The sequence below is a fragment of the Scatophagus argus genome, chromosome 21 (genome assembly GCF_020382885.2).
Source record: "Scatophagus argus isolate fScaArg1 chromosome 21, fScaArg1.pri, whole genome shotgun sequence".
NCBI classification, from domain to species: domain Eukaryota; kingdom Metazoa; phylum Chordata; class Actinopteri; family Scatophagidae; genus Scatophagus; species Scatophagus argus.
In genome coordinates this window covers 13,318,300-13,331,267 of record NC_058513.1, presented here as the reverse complement: position 1 = coordinate 13,331,267, position 12,968 = coordinate 13,318,300, and the positions used below count along the sequence as shown (strand labels likewise).

Genomic DNA, 12,968 nt, shown 5'->3' with positions numbered 1-12,968 from the left:
ATGCCTGCAGTTATTGATCTTGTTGATTTTATGTCCCTGGAATTTGCATAATCTATTAAAAATGAATGATTCATGAAGTGCTCATTGCCAGAGATTCTCAGGATTCTCAGTGACGTGAAAGACTTGAAAGATAAAAATCTTTTGTGTCCTTTGCTTATCCTATTAAGGCTCAAAAGTACCTGCAAAGCAGGCTCAAATAAGAAAGGGATTTAAGGGCATTGTGCACATCATCGAATTTCAGAGGCAAGAAGCCACTTCCATTAAAACTTTTTTTTCTCTTTCTCCCTCTTCTCCACATTAATGCTGTATTACCTGCTAAATAGTCCCTCTTACCCCATAAAAACACCAAAGGGTTCCATGAATATGTGGATAGGACAATTGCATATTGTGAGGTAATTTCTATTGTTGATATGGGAAGTAATTTCTTTGATGAATTCCCTTCGAGAGATGGATTTCATCTCAAGGGCTTCTTATTCTTGTTCATTCGAACTGCTTAAAATTCAAATGGTGTGAGCCTTGTGTGAATTTATGAATAGCGAAAGGAGGAGCTCTGAACTTTTTTTTGTGTATTTTGAGAAATAAATGGAGAGATGGCCTTGATACGGCCGATTGTCCACTATTTCTATAGAGAGTTTCTGTATTTCCTGAAATTAGTCGGAGCCCGCATGTTTTCTTGATGGTGCTTCAGACTTCTTTCGAGCGCTGAGTGGATTCCCTCGAGCACTCAGTGGGAGTTTTATACACCTCCACTCAGTGACTGCATACTGAAGACTCTTTAAAACGTATTCCCTGCTGGGCCTGTTAATGGAGGCCTCCAAAGGCTTAAAAGCCCCTGTGTCAATGACACTTTCCTCCTTAAGCAGCTGCCTCCACACACTCCTTTATCCCCTTTCCTGTCACTGCTCTAAACAAAACTTCATCCAGCAAACAAACACGTTCAATTAAGGCGAGTGAGCGCTCTCAGGGTGAACTACAGAGGAAGTATCAAGGCCTGCCGTTGTCCAGTGAGCAGCGAGCAAAGATCAGATGGTGAACCTGCAGTCAGTGATGTGTGTCCTCATGACAAAAAAAAAACCCCAAAAAAAACCAAAAACGCTTGCCTGTCTCCCCACAGGCCCGAGCTCTGAAATTAATGCTTATTTCGTCTTCACAAAAGCAAACTAACCTTTGAGCACACATTTGATAATGAATGACTTTCAGCTGGTGTTTGGGGAATTAAAGCAATTTGGCTCTCCAAACATTCTTTACTTAGTTGTAATTAATTAGGGTGCTGAGATTTTTTGGCTTGTGATAAATTGCCCTATTCTGCATATAGCCCAGAAAATGGAGGTCAGAGATTCTTGGTTGTTGTTGTAGCAAACATGAAGGTGTCCCTGTCATGCTAAATTTAATACTCTTGCAAGCAAAAGAGTCATTCACAAACGACTTTGTTTCTGTGCCAAATAAAGAGAAGGTCACCCTGCTTTTCGCTTTGTGTTCTAAGAAGCTGAGTTGATTCTAATAAAAAAAAGCAAGCACATCCTTTCTTATCACTTTGTTTGTTTTTGGGTTTTTTTGAGGGTTGAGAGAAAACCGAAGAATCTTTGTCTTCATACATTACAATCAGGTGCTGATAAAATACTTTAAATCGTGTTGTGTCTTTAGTCAGTCTCTCACTTCTTCTCGGTTTGTTCCTTCAGACAAAATACTTGCAAATGCACAACACTCAAACAGACTTGTCTGTAAGGATCAGATATTTCAGGGTACATTAAAAGCAGGAAATGCTGTATTCCCAGCTCAGCAGCGACCATTACAAGCCACTTCTCAAATTAAGATGGAAATCAACAGGCTTTTGTAACAGCAAACCAAAAAAAACATCTTTGAATTGATTTTCGCAGGGAAGGAAAAAGAGGCCAGAGGAAAATAAATAGCTCGATTTGCTGGCGCTCAATCTAAGGGGACTGTCAGAGGAAGTAGACAACATAAAGAAGCCCATCTTTTAATGAGAATCTGGACACACATCTTTGTTGTAAAAACAACAAAGGCTAGGAAGCAGCTAATGAGGCTATCATTGCTGTACAGAGAGTTCTCCAAACCGGCGCCTCTCTGAAAGAGGGGCTTTAAAGCGGACATAAAGCAACAGTCACAGTGCTGCTGGCAGTCACTGCCAAACGCATCCTGCAATACACAGAAACAGGCTGTAATTACTATTATTAGAGTCAACAAGTGATAGAAAAAACTGTCAGTGGCAATGGACTGACATTCACATTGATTAACTGGGTAATACAAATATACTGTTGTGTGTTTGCATATTAAAATAACATTTTGCACTCTTTCCCAACTAAAATCTATTACATCTATTAAAAAATTTAAGTAAAACAAGAATGGTTGTTTTATTGTTGCTGTTTAAAGGTTGGAATGACAACTGAAGGTTAAATTGAAAGGATTGATCCGATACACTGGATTGGTATCAGGGCTGTAATTGATCAGGTATCGGCTGGAAGTGACCAACCCACGTTAAATACGGTTTCTCCTCATTCACCCATGTCAAAACTCATATCAATAAAATGTGCACCAACAGCGATGGCCCTTGGTGTGTGAGAGAGTCCATTCACAGTGAAAAGGTGATGTGTTGATACAGCCTCACTGGTGGTGGTGGTGGAGGAGGGGGGCGTACTGGATCATTGTCGACCAATCTGAATCCGAATCAGTATTTGAAGAGGAAAAGTAGACGAATAAGTGTTATTTATTCATCCCTAGTTATCCTGAGTAATCCCACTTTTGTCATATCTTAAAGAAATTAAACTAGATGATTCCCTCGACTGCATGGTAAAGGCAGGGATCCTGTTACGTATTCCATCTCTCTGAAGCGAGGTAATGAAGAGATAAGAGTGTTTACTTTTATTAAACATGTACGACTGCTGTAGCTGCTGCAATAATAATGAAGAAGAGATTGGGTCAGTGTTTGCTGAGACAGTTAGACAATAGTTAGCAATGTCCACACACACACACACACACACAAACACCAGTGGCTTCACCCTGCTGGACCCCCCACCTACAGTACTCCCACGGCTCCCTTTGACTTATGTGCACTGGCTTGTGGCTAACTAATTCTTATTATAAATGAAAGGTCCAACATGACCTCACTCTTCTCTGTAAAGCTCTTTAACTCCACAGCCCTCAACTCTCAGTGCTTAAACCAAAAGACACATCTCACCAGGCCCTCGTACAATACAGCCATCAGTGCTGAGATCTGCACATGAGAGAGAGCAGTTGTTCAACATAAGGCTGAATCGTTTCTTTATCGTACAATTTGTGATCACAAACGGAAAAGTTTTGTGTGTGTGTGTGTGTGTGTGTGTGTGTTTTAAGGAAGAATCCACTGCTGGTGTTTCATGACAACAGTATGATATTTTTATTAAGATACAAGCTCACTTTCTGATGCAGAAGCAGAAACTGTGAATAAAAAATGTTCCTAGGAATGGAAATAGTATTCATATAACTTAGCATTACCACAATCAACGACCCCTTTTATAGCATAATATTATTAAATACAGTAAATAGCAAATTACTTGATTTTGATGCTTTAAAATATAAGCAGCACTTTAATGTGGATCTAGATGGAGCTTATTTTAAACACCTTAGTAATTTAACCTAAAGCAGTGCAGCATTTTCTATCAGCAGATCAAACAATATGCCCTGTGTGCAAAATAAAATGTAACTAAAGCAGTGAAAGAGATTTAGTTTAGCAAAAATTACAGTACTTCAGAAATGTATTTAATAAAAACTAGCACAGTACTCGGATAAATGCACTAAACTGTTAACAGAGGAGTTAATTCAATGGGCCTACTGTTAAAAGTGTGACAAAAATCCTTGCAAACAAATCCCGTTTCAATATTTTAACACTCAATATCTGAACTCAAATGTTTAAGGGAAGAGATGACATTTTTTAAGTTGAAAAAGCCCGACTACTTATTTACAATGTAAAGTAATAATACAAGACGAGCTCTCTGTGTCTGGATATGATGTATGTATTTATGTATGTGGCATATATAGAAGGTCATAATGTCATAACGTGCGTCTTTTTCTGTGTTGCCTCTTCATATGGATAGCCTCAATTTACAAAAAAAAAAGAAAAGAAAAAGGTCTTCATCCATCATCACCCTACATTAAGAAAGGCTTCCCTGACTTCCCCCTCCTCCTCCTCCTCCTCCTCCTCCTCCTCCTCCCTGGCAGGCCTGAGTCATGTGGACCTCCAGGCCTGCCAACCCTGCCTCTTCACCAGATTCAGCCATTTCCCTCCATGTGACCCCCCAGTATGCCTGCCAGCCTGTAGAAACAGGTACTTCAATACCCAGAGGGCTCATCCACCCAGCCCTCAATGAAACAATACTTTCCTCATGATATTACACATGTATGAATTGGATTTTTCAAGTCAATATCTAAATTTGCCCGTGATTTAGACTGTCATTAGCAATGCTAACTGGCAGCAAGGTGCAATATCCAAAGAGATAAACGTGTTTTATGTGTATAGAAATATTTTTTTGCTAACTTTTATTTTTACAAATGTTGTATTTTCCTTTATGTACCCAGTAAGAGTTCATTTTAAATTATAAAATATCTATATTTTTCCTGGTCAAGTCCTGGTCAAAGGTGCAGCATAAAAACACTCAGTGAACAGTGAATACAACCACATAAACAGACTAAAAAAAGTATGGACAGAATCCAGTTGAGATGAATAAACAGGTATCACTTTCCAAAACTAAAACAAAGAAAGAATGAGACATTCAATAGGAGTCATACTGGTCGAAAATACGACTCAGACTTTTGCCTTTGGTGTTCTGTGAGCCGCTCTTTCTTTCCTGAACTTTGTAAAGCAAACAACAGTTGTCTTGTGATGTTGCAGTACATTTCTTCCACTGGCCCCTCATTAAAGCTCCACTGGGAGACGATTTTCCCTCAGAGTCCAAGTGGCCCTCACAGCTGACAATATAACAGGGGCCTCTCCTGCCCCGGCCCCTGTGCAGATTGGGGTTACATGCCGTTGTCCAAATGTCCCTGTGCTTAGCAGGGATGACCCAACCGTCACTCTTAATTACAGAGTTGAATATCTGCAGCCGGACGGGTGACGCTCGCAGAGGGGCCAGCGTGTTCGGACTTTACAGCCACAGACGACAAGAAAGGAGCCTTATGGAATTCAGTAAAGGCTGCCATATTTGGACAAGTCTGAGCTGTGTGTAATGAGGAGACATATTTATGCTGTGTTCAGTGGCCTCAAAGCTTCAGCAGCAGTTATAGTGTTGTCCGTCGCTGGAGAAGAAGAATGCCGAAACCTAGTGTTTAGTAACAGATGGAAACAACTCTGTGTTCTTTGAGATGTTTTACCCAAGCTCCAGGGAAAGTCAGGTTGTCGTGCCGACTGACTTGCGGTGGTGGTGATGAATCATGATGTTTATAGTAAGACGCTTTGTTTCTCAAAAGTGGCGAAATGGCTGCGTTAAATAATGTCAGCAGCAGATTTACATTGTGAAATTGAAACACTAAAAGAGGGAAAACATTGTACTTTTTACAACAGTACTTTATATACTTACTACTTACTTTTAGTATTAGTAAATTACAATTTTAACAAACCAACTTTATATATAGTAGTTCAAAATAGGTTTGTCTCTTCCTGCTCACACATTAAGCCATTAGTAATCATGTTCCAGTAATTTTAATATATGCAGTTTGAAAACTAATGACCTGAAAGTGAATTTTGATTATAGTACTAATAACTAATAATACTAATAACATTTAGTAACTAAATGCAGATCTTTTGCAATGTTGTGTTGCTTTTTTATTTATTCTACTTAGGATTTGAGTAATTTTTCCATCACAGGATATTTGATCCAAAAAGTTTTATTTTAATGACGTGTTTTCAGTTCTGATAAAAAAAAAATAGCTAAAAAAACAGATAACTATATATATATATATATATATAGTTATATATATATATATATATTGCGTGCAGAGAGGATATTTCTCCAGGTCACAGAGTAGAGCTGAAAAGTGCTGAAAATCCCTTTTTTGTTGTGTTTTGTCTCGTCTCTCCAGGTCGAGATATGGCCAACACAACCTTACCCGGGTATCCCCCTCACGTTCCCCCCACGGGCCAGGGCAGCTACCCGACCTCCACACTCGCTGGAATGGTTCCTGGTGAGTGAGAGACGACATCACTGCTTCACATTGTCATTAGGGCCCGTTTAGCAGGTGGCATTGCCCTCAAAAGTGAACAGGAGTAGGAGCTATAGAAGCAGAGGGAACAGACTTGACGCCAAATCATGCAGAGAGGCGATAAATATTGACCTGCATAGTAAGAGGCACACAATTCCTTATATTAGCTCTGTGTGTATGATTAGATTAGACAGGCTGAATAAGTGATCAGAGACAGGGGAGAGGACAGTCGCTCTCCCTTCCTTCCTGCTTTCCCCTCTTGCCTTATTGGCTCATTATCTCCTGGCGTGGCCGTTTGCACCGAGCATCGATAAACAGCCCTCCCCAGCCTCCGAGCTCCAGAGCAGATCCCTTTCCCCTCCTCTACTTAACCTGCAGTTCAGGTTCACAGCAAACAGTTAAGGGTCAAAAGGCAGAGGCAGGGGAGCGCGGGAAATATTCAAATCGCTGTCTCTCTGTGGACGTCAGGCTTGTGTTTCAATGCCAGGAACAGAACAGGGATGCAGTTTTGGTGCTGGGTTTGTATGCTTTTTCAGCTCAAGCAACATCACACACATTTTCCACCAAAACACAGCCGGCATTTTGCTTTAATGTGATTAAACCAAATGCATGGGGAAACCAGTGGAGTGTGTCCTGTGTTAGCATATCATTTACCAATCACGCAGCCCATCACAGGCTCTGGCTGTTCATCATTTCTGCTTTATGAATGGCTGCCATGAGGTGTTTTGTTATCACCTCAGACAAGAAGGTGAAAGGTAACTGAAGGTAACTGTCCTATTTATTTCTGTTTGTTAGTTAGCAGAGAAAAATGTAAAATTAGGTCATGGAACAGGGAGCAAGAAATATAAACAAAGGAATTTAAAGGATTTCTTAAAGTGTCAGTTAACAAAAACAACAACTTAACATATTTCTTTTTTACCTTTAGTTGTATCTTCCATTGCTGTTAGCTTTATTTATCCTGATTTTAAGATACCCATTTCTTATTTTTCTGTGGTGTTCAAAACACTGAAAAAGTGTTTTGATTTATGAATTCATTTTATTAATATTTGCGTGAACTGGCCCTTTAACTGGTACACTTATCCACGTTTGCTTTGATGCACCTCTGTTTTCTGAACTTTTTATGTTATTCAAATCATTCCTCCAAATTAGTCTTTCTATCTAACTCAACTTTAAGGCACAGTGAGCTGGTGTGATTTAAGTTTCTCTCCGCTTGTCAAGTTATGAAAAACTAAAAAATATAGACTACATTTTTTGACATACCTCTGCCAACAGCTGAGTCTTTCTAACAGCTAACAGTAAAAAAAAAAAAGGGAGATGTGGCAGCACCCAGTGGCAGTACAATCCAGATTTACTTTTGGATTTTGACTAATAAAACTGTTAAATCATGTTGGTGGAAAAGCGTCAAGTCAAACACACTTTTACTTCCCATTTGTTCTTATGTGACACAAAGCAAAAGATGAGGGCCTTAATCCCATGGCTTTGTGGTTCTGTGTTACAACCCATTCATCCTATACACAACCACTAAGATTTAGTGACAGGCGCGAAACACTGTTAAAGCAAAGCCATTTCTCACCAGCTTCATATAAAATCTAGCCTTTATTGTCTCGTAAAAGAAGGAAGCGTGTTGAACCAACAGCAGTGCTCACTGACATGCTCCAAGTTACTTCCCTAGCAATGAAATTCTGTCCCACCAAACACAAGAGCTCAAAACGGACAGGGTTCAGATCGGAGATGTTAAAATTCCTCCAAGAAAGGCTGCGGGATTTATTGCAGCATATCAAAAATGTATGCATGAAACTGTTTATTACCACTCTGTATTTATTAGACCAGTGTGGAATATACTGGAGGAAGAAGAATGGGTAGATATCCATAAATGGGACAGGGAAAGCTGCTTTCAGTGTCACATCCTGTATTGTTCAGTGTTGCATAACTTAAGTGAAATGAAAAAGAAATAAATTACTTGCTTGACTGGTCGCACAACGATGACTATCATTTTCCCCTCTAAAATTGCATCCTGTTTTGAATGACAAGAAATGACTGCATGTGAAAGGCGTAATGGTTTGATGCATTGAAATGCTAATTGATTTGTTGTTTTGTTTTGCAGGGAGTGAGTTTTCGGGGAACCCCTACAGTCATCCACAGTACACAACCTACAATGAAGCCTGGCGATTCAGCAACCCAGCATTACTAAGTGAGTACAGAGTTAGAAACAGGATGAGAACGATTAATTGACTGTTAGCTAAACCCCCCTGAGCTGCGATTGTCAAATTGTAGCCTTAGCAAAAGTGAAATCGTTAGCATGACCGGCTAACTAGCTAGTAACTGAGCATTGCTCCTAAAGACCTGTCATGACCAAACCTCCAGGAAGAGCACCAGGCTTGACACCAATTTGACCTACTGGCCAAACCATGTAGTTACAGCTTTATTTGATTCACATTGCCCCCCAAAAAATCTTTTGCCCCCATCAGCTTACATGGTGAAAGAAGTGGCTGTAGAATGGTGGCAGAATTTGATCCATTTTGTCTCGAAGAGTCGCACGATTAAACAATTTTATCCCCATTCAAGTTAGCTGGAAGCTATTAATGTCTGTAGTGCACTTACCCTGTGGGCTGCACAGTGTGGAAGCTACGTGGAAGATGCAAATAATTTTATACCCGGGAGGTCAAAGTTTTTCTTGCACCACCGAGTGGCATTTACAGAAATGAACAACAAATCCCATCTGACACTGTATGCAGATTTTCCTTTAATATACGGTATATGGTCATGACTCACCAATGCTGGAAACAGATGTAGTCGGAAACATTAAAAAGTCAGTTGATAAATTCTGCCATGGAAACCTGTCACTTCAGCCTGTAAAACTGACAGACACTGGCTAAACATGACAAACCTGCTTTCTTCTGTCTCTGAAAGGCTCTGTTATTCCAAAAATTACTAAAAAGTTGCGTGCAGAACAAAGGATGAGAGGCATACCAAGAGTAGCAAAGGGGAATCAGTATTAGGCAATGCTCAACTAACCATAAACATTTTTCAATAAAGGTTCAGTGTGAAAGTATATTTGGTAAATGGCAGTCAAAAATGTATTTGTTTCAAATGGTTCGTTCTTCTGTTAACTTTCAGGTTCCCCTTATTATTATAGTGCCGCATCGAGAGGCTCCGCCCCTCCCACTGCTGCCACTGCCTATGACCGTCACTAGTTACCATGGAAACCAAATCAACCTGCAGGACCATGGCCTTAGCCTCCATATCGCCCCGGTGTGAGCAGCATGGTCCACTGGACACTGAGCAACTGCGCATAAAATGTTCTCTGCTCACACAAGGACAAACTTTGGTTTTTGGGATTCCAGACATCTCCTCTCTCCTCACAGCTTTTTTTGGACAAAGCCAAAAAAGAATAAAAAAGGAAAAACAGAAAAAGAAAAAAAAAAAAATCCACAAGACATCACCAGAGACACTGAACGTCGCTACACAAAGGATGAAAACTGTGGCTAAGTGCAGCGGTCAAAAAAAAAAAAAGAAAGAAAGATAAAAGAAAAAGACTAAAAACAAAAAAGATCAGAATTTATTTTTCCCTTGTAACAGTGTCACAGATTCACCCCATCATGGATCAATACTGTACATTCCTTTTTCTCGACAGCTCTCAGCTGGGACGCTGAACGGAGCTTGAAATGTAGCAGCAGCCTTTTTTTTTCCTTCTCCATTCGTCTCCCTCTCAATTCAGATGGCAACGCAGTGAGATAAGAGGAGATTAGCAACAGAACGTGCAGGCTGTGGAAGGCGAACTTTTTGGTTTGTTTTGTTTTTTCAAAACCATCTGAACAGTCACCGACCAAACATCCGGCATGAGTATAATTGATCGCTTTTGATGCCATGAGAAGATTAGGACATGTTCTCTGTGATACACAATCAAGATGTAAAAATGAAAATGAAATAAATAAAGAAACATCCGTCTGAAAATAGCGGGAGCCGTGACGATATATCACTATGGCCTCGCTATTTGCAAGATTTCAAGAAACTAGTAATTATATTCTTAAAATATTTTTTTTATTTCACTTTTATAATTTGTAACGACTGAACTGCAGACTGCTTGGCTAGTGTTCTACTATTTCTTATTTGTCAGGATACAAGAGGTCATCAGGCAAAACATATTTGTGTTTTTTGTTGATTTTGCACTATTTTGGAGGTTTGCAACACTGGAGCGTTCTTATGCATAAAAATGATGATGCATATTTGCTTTATTTCACAAAACTTGACTGTAAGTCTAATAAGTATCAGTCTGAAAAGGCACTTACAGTTTCACAGATTTGTTTTTTTTCCTGGAATTCAAGGCCCATCATGTCACTGCCTTGACGTGCACTACTATGTCCTCACAGCTTACATTTTTTATTTAAGTCGATTAAGTCTTTGGCATTCAACCACACAAAAGAATATAACAGCCATCCCAGTTAAAACCAGTATCATCATTTGTCAATTCAGATGCCAGATGCGTCCAGATTCACTCTGATTGGGTGTTTCCGACGTCTCCAATCACATCAAAAAGCAGGGCGATGATTTCAGCTAAATGCCTTAAACATGTTGCCTCCTAGCTTCAACTCCCTCACATGTTTCGGGCCAAGTTGTTTTATTTGAATCGAGCTGGAATGATGGTTTCTTCATCTGTCAAGTGAATGTATTAGCATTTGCCAAAGACTTAGTTCTTGTTAATGTTTATTTACAGGCCGCCTATATGCATCATGAGAGCAGTATTATTATTATTACTACTAATAGGAAAAGCCCACGTTGCTCATGAGGAAAAGTATATGTATAAATTCTATGCAGTGCAGAGATGGTCATCATATGCATATTCAGCTGTAAACCTAAAGGTAGGTGGAATTTATTTAATTGTTATGTTATTTACAAATTGTTCATTTTGTAGAAGTTTTTTTGTGTGTGATGTGAAGACACTTCTCTGTAAATACAGTAAGAAAAAATGTCTTTCATGTTCATGGGTATTATCACTTTCATTATGCTGGTCTCACTTGTACAATAATAAAAGTGTCTGAAATCTTTTATGCAAAAGGGACTGCATGGTGTTTCTGACTATCTGAGAGCTGAAGTGACAACTGATAGAAAAACAATTAATCTGCAATATTCTTACCAACTCAAAATTTAACTTAAGCGATTAATCAGTTAAGTTTAGGTTTAAAAATTATACTGAGAACTATAATGATTTCAGCTTTTCAGATGTGACGATGTGATCTTTTTCTTAGGGTTTTGGACTGTTGGTCAGCCAAAAATGCAAGCTTAATGAAAAATAAATTAGCAACAAATGAAAACGATTTAAGTTGATCTCACACGCTTAATTTCTGAAACTCCAAATATGTGCCACAGCAGTCCTGTTTTGTTAAATTCTAGCCCTTGATATGCAAAACAGCCATCACTTTGATATATACATTCACTCACATACTTTATTTAAGCACAGGTATTTGTACTTTGCATAGTAAGTTTAATTACCTTGCTTCTTCTTGTATTTCAGAGTAAAATATTGTACTTTTTACCCACCATTTATTTGAAGTAAGTAGCTTGCAGATAGACATAAACATGTAAGATGTGGTGTAGGAAATAAAAGATAAATAAATAACACATGCACAAGTGAGAGACCAAGTCACAACAAAATGAAAATATGTCACAGTCACAGATGATTTTTGACTATGCTTGACATCCAAACAGGCACTCCACTGATCTGGTTCAAAAAAAGGTCCTAGGAGAAAGTCCCATATTCTGAACTTCCCTTATTGAACATGAACTCATAGGATTCAATTGTGCATTTAGCTAATCTTTCAAATCTGGAGCTATTTTTTAACAGAGATCAAACCCACCATGAAAACAAAAACAAACAAAAACACCATGAAAACGCATGTTTGAATTATTCGGTATCTCAACGCTGTTCAACAATAAACATAAGACAGAAGCCAAATCAAAGCTATTGCTGAAATAAACCACAAGGCTTTCCCTAACTTTGACCCAGAACGGCCTCATTAATGAATATTCCCACATATAAAGTAGGACAGATCTCACTTCCATTCAGCATAACACTTAAGATGTCCATATTATTGCTTAAAACTACATTATAGTGTGTAAATAATTCATTAGGCGTTTATATGCTGCTTAAAATGCAAAATAATGAGTTGCGTTGTGTTAGCATGCAGATGTACATATTTGATGCCTACAAATTTCAAGGCTAAAAACAAAACGTTAAAATAAAAACAGTGAATTTGGGTGGCTAACGAGACTATTTTGAGGTAAATGTATTTACTTTTCAGGTATAAAGATCACACAGTGCACAGGAGGCTACAGTGAGAATGCCTCTAAATGTTTTCTCCGTGATTTGGATCACTGAGCAGCACATAAAGTGTTTAACCTCTCCTCGCTTTGTAAAGCTGAATTAATTTTTCTAGCAGTGTGCCTGAATTCAATTTGCACTAAGTTGCGGGGAGAGATTTATGCATGAAATCCCTCTCAGAGCTTATTTTCACTCTTTCTTCGTGCCGTAATCCCTCCGCCACCGCCGCCTTGTATGACTTAGTTATATCATTATTGATTTACAACAAGTGGACACTGTCCTGATTAGGGCTGCACGATTTGCAAAGGATTTGGGCTGCAAGAGCTCGCAATAAAGAGGTATGTACGTTTGAAATGAAGTCGGACAGAATGGAAATATTTAAAATACAATTCTTGAACTTTTCAGTTGCTAATTCAGACATTCATTTCTCGGGTCCAAACACTATTTTTAATCTTGT

At 38.9% G+C, this 12,968-nt stretch overlaps 1 protein-coding gene across 2 annotated transcripts in view; it reads left to right on the top strand.

The window, feature by feature from the left end:
- The window catches only part of pax2b (paired box 2b), a 30,586-nt gene extending 18,943 nt beyond the window's left edge, over positions 1 to 11,643 (top strand). Inside the window, exons 8-10 of one of the 2 annotated variants that reach the window (XM_046377560.1) lie at positions 6,073 to 6,174; positions 8,297 to 8,383; positions 9,329 to 11,643. In XM_046377560.1, coding sequence (XP_046233516.1) covers positions 6,073 to 6,174; positions 8,297 to 8,383; positions 9,329 to 9,450 — 311 coding nt within the window. In that variant the 3' untranslated portion in view covers positions 9,451 to 11,643. Of the gene's footprint in view, positions 1 to 6,072; positions 6,175 to 8,296; positions 8,384 to 9,309 lie in introns of both variants that reach the window. The other variant, XM_046377561.1, reaches the window with a different exon arrangement.
- Positions 11,644 to 12,968: the final 1,325 nt, after the last annotated feature.